The sequence below is a fragment of the Euphorbia lathyris genome, chromosome 2 (assembly GCF_963576675.1).
Source record: "Euphorbia lathyris chromosome 2, ddEupLath1.1, whole genome shotgun sequence".
In the NCBI taxonomy this organism is placed as follows: Eukaryota; Viridiplantae; Streptophyta; class Magnoliopsida; order Malpighiales; family Euphorbiaceae; genus Euphorbia; species Euphorbia lathyris.
This window is the reverse complement of record NC_088911.1, coordinates 97,125,812-97,132,293: the sequence shown is the minus strand read 5'-3', so window position 1 is coordinate 97,132,293 and position 6,482 is coordinate 97,125,812. Positions and strand designations below refer to the sequence as shown.

At 37.7% G+C, this 6,482-nt stretch overlaps 1 protein-coding gene across 1 annotated transcript; it reads left to right on the top strand.

Annotated features, from left to right (window-relative positions):
- The first annotated feature begins 211 nt into the window (after positions 1-211).
- Positions 212-6,099, top strand: LOC136219071 (DEAD-box ATP-dependent RNA helicase 32-like). The gene is made up of 8 exons (XM_066006296.1): positions 212-774; positions 968-1,243; positions 3,159-3,482; positions 4,017-4,208; positions 4,292-4,447; positions 4,611-5,062; positions 5,279-5,439; positions 5,638-6,099. Exons 1-8 carry the CDS (start codon positions 400-402, stop codon positions 5,979-5,981), a joined length of 2,280 nt encoding a protein of 759 aa, XP_065862368.1. The 5' UTR covers positions 212-399; the 3' UTR covers positions 5,982-6,099.
- The last annotated feature ends 383 nt before the right edge of the window (positions 6,100-6,482 follow it).

Here is a 6,482-nt window from a genome sequence, read left to right as displayed (position 1 = left end):
AATAACTCTCAGCATTAATGAATTTCTTTTTCAAAAAAAAAAAAACTTTACCCTTGTTTTAATTGGAGTATACCAATCAATCGGAATAGGGAAAAATAAATAAATAACTACGTAAAATGAGAGAAATAAAAGGATTTTTAATTTTTTTTAATAGAAAAGGACTTTAAAAATAAATATATTTGATTCGAGCAAAGACATGTAGGAAAATAAACAAACAGCATAAACCCTAACAAACCCCAGAGCTCGTGTTGTGTCTCTCTCTGCTGCTTCTTCCCCATTCTAATCGGTGGTCACCATTAATAACGACTGGAAAACTCCACTCTTTCCCATCACATTCCAGTATCCCTTTCCTCTTTATTCCAAGTGAATCTCAAATTCTAATTGTCCTTCACCGTTAACATGCCCAAGCCTAAATCTAAGTCTAGAGGGCTGCGCAAGGAGCGTAAAAATGTAGAACTGGAAGAAATCAATATTCTGAAAGAATGGATTGAGTCCCAGAAACCTGATTCGGGCTCTAATCCTCTTTCTCTCCCTTCTCCACCATCTAATGCTCCCGTCGGCCGCCTCCCTGATGGAACCTTCTCGCACTATGCAGCCTCTACCAAGTTCAGCCAATTGCCTTTATCGAACAAAACAATTGATGGATTGAAGAAAGCTGGTTATGTTTCTATGACTGAGATACAGAGAGCCTCTTTGCCGCACGCTCTTTGTGGGAGAGATATTCTAGGTGCTGCAAAAACTGGGTCTGGAAAGACCCTAGCTTTTATCATTCCAGTGAGTTAATGCTTTCTTTTATTTTTTTTTTTTTTTGTTGTGGGGTAAATTTAGGAATATTGTTCTAAGTACAGAGGCACGGATTCGGCATATGGTCTAAGTTCTTGAGACCCAATTTTTTACCAACATATAGATTTAAATCTAGTGACAGTATTTTTACTTTTTTTTTTCTTATCTATATTTTCTGTTTCAGGTTCTGGAAAAGTTACATAGAGAAAGATGGGGACCTTCGGATGGTGTAGGCAGCATTATAATATCTCCAACAAGGGAATTAGCCGACCAAATTTTTGATGTAGTGAGAGCTGTTGGCAAGTTCCATGGTTTTAGTGGGGGTCTCTTAATTGGTGGTCGCAAAGAGGTTGACATTGAGAAGGAGAACGTTAATGAGCTAAACATTTTGGTTTGCACTCCTGGTCGGCTTCTTCAGCACATGGATGAGACTCCGAATTTTGACTGTTCACAACTTCAGGTCATGATTTGCAATTATCATCATTTCTTCTGTGTGCCTTTGTTTCATTTTAACATAATATGAGATAATATGAAAAAGATACTTAGATATGGAAAATTGTAGCCTTGTATGTGTTTCCTCTGTCTATTTGTGGTGCATGAACTGTGTTATCCTAAACTTCTTGTTTTTATTTTGGAGCATCAAATTGACCCATGTTTTTACGTTGTTTTATCCCGCGTTTTTCTCATATTAATATAGTTTTTCTGTTAGAGTTGGTTCTTGTTTTCCTACTCGTTCTTCAACAAAATTTGGAGAAACAATAAGATGCCATCAGAATGGAGGAAAAGTACCTTAATCCCTTTGTATAAGAACAAAGGCGATGTCCAAGATTGTGCCAACTATCGGGGAATCAAATTAATGAGTCACACTATGAAACTTTGGGAGCGAGTGATTGAACAAAGGCTAAGGAGGACGGTGAAGATCTCGGAAAACCAGTTTGGCTTTATGCCGGGAAGATCAACTATGGAAGCCATCCATCTAATGAGACAATTAATGGAGCACTATCGAAATAAGAAGAAAGACTTGCATATGGTTTTCATTGACTTGGAGAAAGCATATGATAAGGTACCAAGGGAAGTACTTTGGTGGGCCTTGATAAGGAAAGGCATTTCGCGGAAATATATTGACATCATAAAGGACATGTATGAGGGAGTATGCACGAGTGTACGTACTAGTGTTGGGAAGACTGAAGAGTTTCCTATTACGATTGGAGTGCATCAAGGTTCCGCACTAAGCCCATTTCTTTTTGCCATCGTTATGGATGAACTAACAAGTTCACTTCAAGATGGTATACCATGGTGCATGCTGTTTGCAGATGATATTGTGTTGGTTGAGGAGACGAAAGAAGGAGTGGAGATGAAGTTGGAACTATGGAGGCAAACTCTAGAATCTAGAGGCTTTAAGTTGAGTCGAAGTAAGACAGAATATTTGGAGTGTAAGTTTAGCGGCCGTAGGAGTAGGGAGGCAGGGACAATCATCCTAGATGGGAGAGTTGTTCAGGCCTCGGATTGCTTCCGGTATTTAGGATCTATTATCCAAACGGATGGAGAAGTAGATGGAGATGTTGCTCATAGGATTAAAGCTGGTTGGTCGAAGTGGAAGAGTGCTACGGGTTTCCTTTGTGATCCCGGCATGCCTAATAGATTGAAGGGAAAATTCTACCGGACGGCAATTAGACCAGCATTGTTATATGGTACGGAGTGTTGGGCAGTGAAACACTGCCACATCCATAAGATGTCGGTGGCGGAGATGCGTATGTTGAGATGGATGTGTGGTCACACGAGAAAGGACCGGGTGCGTAATGAAATAATTAGGACAAAAGTAGGGGTCACATCTATTGAGAATAAAATGAGAGAAAACCGACTAAGGTGGTTTGGCCATGTGAGACGTAGAGCGCTTGATGCGCCGGTTAGGAGAACCGAAGAGTGGCAAAGGGATGTAGTGGTGAGGGGTAGGGGAAGACCTAAGCAAACTTGGAGGAGGGTGATCGAGAGTGATATGAGTTTATTGGGAATTGAGGAAAATATGGTAGTGGATAGGACGGAGTGGAGGGAGCGAATCTGTGTCGCTGACACGACTTGATTTTCACGGTTTTATATGATGGTTCATGTTAGCCGACCCCGAATCATTTCGGGACTAAGGCTTTGTTCATATGGCCTTGCAATGTAGAAGTCTGATTTCGTATGCTTCTGAAGTTATGAACTCTATTAACTTTTCTCAACTTTGTGAACCACTGTTAGTGGCTTATACTTGCTCCTGCCAAATAGCAGCACTCAGTCTCAGTCTCTGTCTCTCTTTCTCTATCTGTTTGTGTAATTACAACATATCTGATGTTATGGCTTTATGATTTGGGTGTAATTTTGTGGTTTTGAAACAGGTTCTAGTTCTTGATGAGGCAGATCGTATTCTTGATGTTGGCTTCCAGAAGACTCTGAATGCAATTATCTCACAGCTACCTAAGCATAGACAAACCTTGCTTTTCTCTGCAACTCAAACAAAATCTGTTCAGGATCTTGCAAGGCTCAGTTTAAAGGACCCTGAGTATGTTGGTGTGCATGAGAAGTCAACAACAGCAACTCCCAGTCGCTTGCAGCAAACTGCAATGATTGTTCCTCTTGAACAAAAGCTTGACATGCTGTGGAGTTTTATAAAGGCACATCTTAATTCTAAGATACTTGTGTTTCTTTCAAGCTGCAAACAGGTACTTTGGTATGGTTTGTGAATGAGCAAAGTTTACCATTTGGCCTACAAGTTGGCTTGCTGACATGACCTCTCAAATCCAACAATATTATCTAGTTGTCTAACTTGTTGATCTGCCCAGTTACCATATAGTTTTCAATTAAGCCTAGAGGGTGGCAGGGAATATTAGACATCTGTATGCTTAGATTTAGAGTTAGGTTGGCTATATTTGGGAATACAACCAATTATCATTGACAGTGATTTTGATCCATTTTGTTTGCTTTACTATTAAATTTGATAATTATTGGCCAATTTGTTAATATAAATTATAATGTACATTAAGTAGGGGTATATTGAGAAACTAAAAACTAATTAAAAATCTAAAAAAGAAAGTGGATTACAATTTGGGACGGACAAAGTAGAAACATGTACTATCTTTTTGGGACGGAGGGATTATTATTATTATTATTATTATTATTATTATTATTATTTATTATGTTCGTCACCAGCATTTTTGGTTTGTTTGTAAATTTGTCTCATTCTCACTTTATAACAGGTAAAATTTGTCTATGAAGCATTTAAAAAATTGCGGCCTGGAATTCCATTGAAGTGTCTTCATGGGAAGATGAAGCAGGGGAAAAGGATGATAATCTATTCCCAGTTCTGTGAGAGTCGATCAGTTCTTTTCTCAACAGATGTGGCATCAAGAGGTCTTGATTTCAATAAGGCAGTTGATTGGGTTGTTCAGGTCAGATATTAATTGTTTCATGAAGTTTAGGTATGTGTTCAATAGTTAATTGTTTTTTGAAAATTTCTCTTTCATTTCAATAGGTGGATTGTCCTGAAGATGTTGCATCCTACATACACAGAGTTGGTCGAACTGCACGATATCTATCTGGAGGGCGATCGGTTTTATTTCTGACGCCTTCTGAGATGAAAATGCTTGAAAAGTTGCAAGAAGCAAAAGTACCTGTAGAGTTTATTAAGGTGGGTTACATGATTAGCATATTAAAGTCATTATTTTTTCTATTTTGGATGATCAGAGTAGCTTGCCGTTTTTACTGCAATGAAAATTACCACTACAGAAGGATGCTTGTTAATGTTCAAGTCCTTGTCTTCTTTGATCACTTCTTTATTGATGCTTTTTCAGGCGAACACTAAAAGATTGCAACCAGTTTCTGGTTTATTGTCAGTGTTATTGGTCAAACATGAAGGCATGCAAGATCTAGCTAAAAGGGCATTTATAACTTATTTACGGTCTATAAATATTCAAAAGGATAAAGAGGTGTTTGACGTGACAAAGCTACCTATTGATGAGTATTCTGCTTCTTTGGGGCTTCCAATGACCCCACAAGTCAGATTTCTAAAGCATAAAATGAAAAAGAAGATGTCCGAAAAATCTTCTGTTGTTGAATTGGATAATTCCAACGAGCACAATACCGAGGATGCAATTGGAAGCATCAGGGAAAAAGACTCGGGAAGTCACAGAGAGATGCTGGATATTGGAGATGCTGAGGAAGAAAATGCAGACGGGAGTATTCTGCAACCGAGGAGCTCCGAACATCAGGATCCAACAAAAACAACAGACCTTGAAGCAGTGATGTATGCAGCTTTTACACAATATTTATGTTTTAATGTAAGATGTGAATATAATGAGATGCAATACCTAAAAAGAATTCATATAAATGAGTTGAGGAGCCAGCAAATTTGATTCAAATGTGTTGATTCTTCCATTTGAATATGCACAGGAATCTGCATCTAAAGAATTGCACAACTCTTTGGTTTTCAAAATTAAAATTATTGTTAATTACTTTGCAGGCCGGCGACACGGGTTTCAAAGAAAAAGAAATTGAAGATCAATATGGATAGGCCAGTGGGAACAAGGGTTGTCTTTGATGAGGAAGGCAATGCACTTCCTCCACTTGCAAGGATGGCTGGTGCAAATAATGTCCTCGACAATGACATATCTTCCCTACTTGGTAAATATCATGCCTCTCTGAATTGTGAACTATGCACAAGCCTTAATGATAGTATTTAGTGTTGTAAATGCTTTATGACATAATCCATAATCCATTTTTATATGCATAACATCGCCTGGAAATCGAGTGGCTTTTGCTTTTCTTGATGGCCCGTAAACTGGAAACGATCAGGTACTAAACGTTGTTGATTATTGGCAGGTAAAAAGGAAGAATACTATAAGAAAGAAAGAGAGATGTTGAAAGAAGTGGACAAGGAAGATAAGGTTCTTGACCGCCAGCGTCGCAGAGAGAAAAGAACAAAAGAGAAGATAAAGAGGAAGAGACAAAGTACCGAAGAAGAAGAAGAAGATGAAGACGAGGAGGAGGATCTTTCAGGGTCAGAAGAAGAGAGGAAGGGGAAGCAAAGAGGTAAAAGGTCAAAGATTTATTTTGATAGGGACAATGAAGATGAGAATACAGAGAAAGCAGTAGTAGAAACAGATTCCATATCTCTAGCAGAGCAAGAAGCTTTGGCTCTCAAGTTATTGGGTTCCATGCACTAACTAATTCATTTCTTTTCTCCTCGTTCATATTTTTTGATCTTATTCGGACACTGTAACTTTTGTAAATCATTACTTATTTAATTTATCAAATCAATACTTCAAAATGTGGGGAGCTTCATTCCATAGTCTATACATTTTACACATAGTATATGAATATATGTTCATGCCATCCAATGTGAAACTGTAGATTTGATCCCAACAACCTTGTCATCTGTTAGAAAAGTTATTTTCTGCCTTTTCATTTCATTAATTTTAGAAAAGCACAAAAATAAACCTTGTGGTTACACCTGTTTTCAAACAACATCCATTTGGTTTAAAAGTTTGCAAAATGGTACCTTGAGGTTCATTCCGTTTAGTCCTTATATTTATTTATTTTTATAAATTAACCTTCTTATTATCTAATTATCACAAACAAACCCCAAAAGAAAAAATAAAAATTAATTATATCATCTTCTCAATCTCTTTAATTTTTTATTTTTTTTCTTCTTTCCCTCTCTTCTC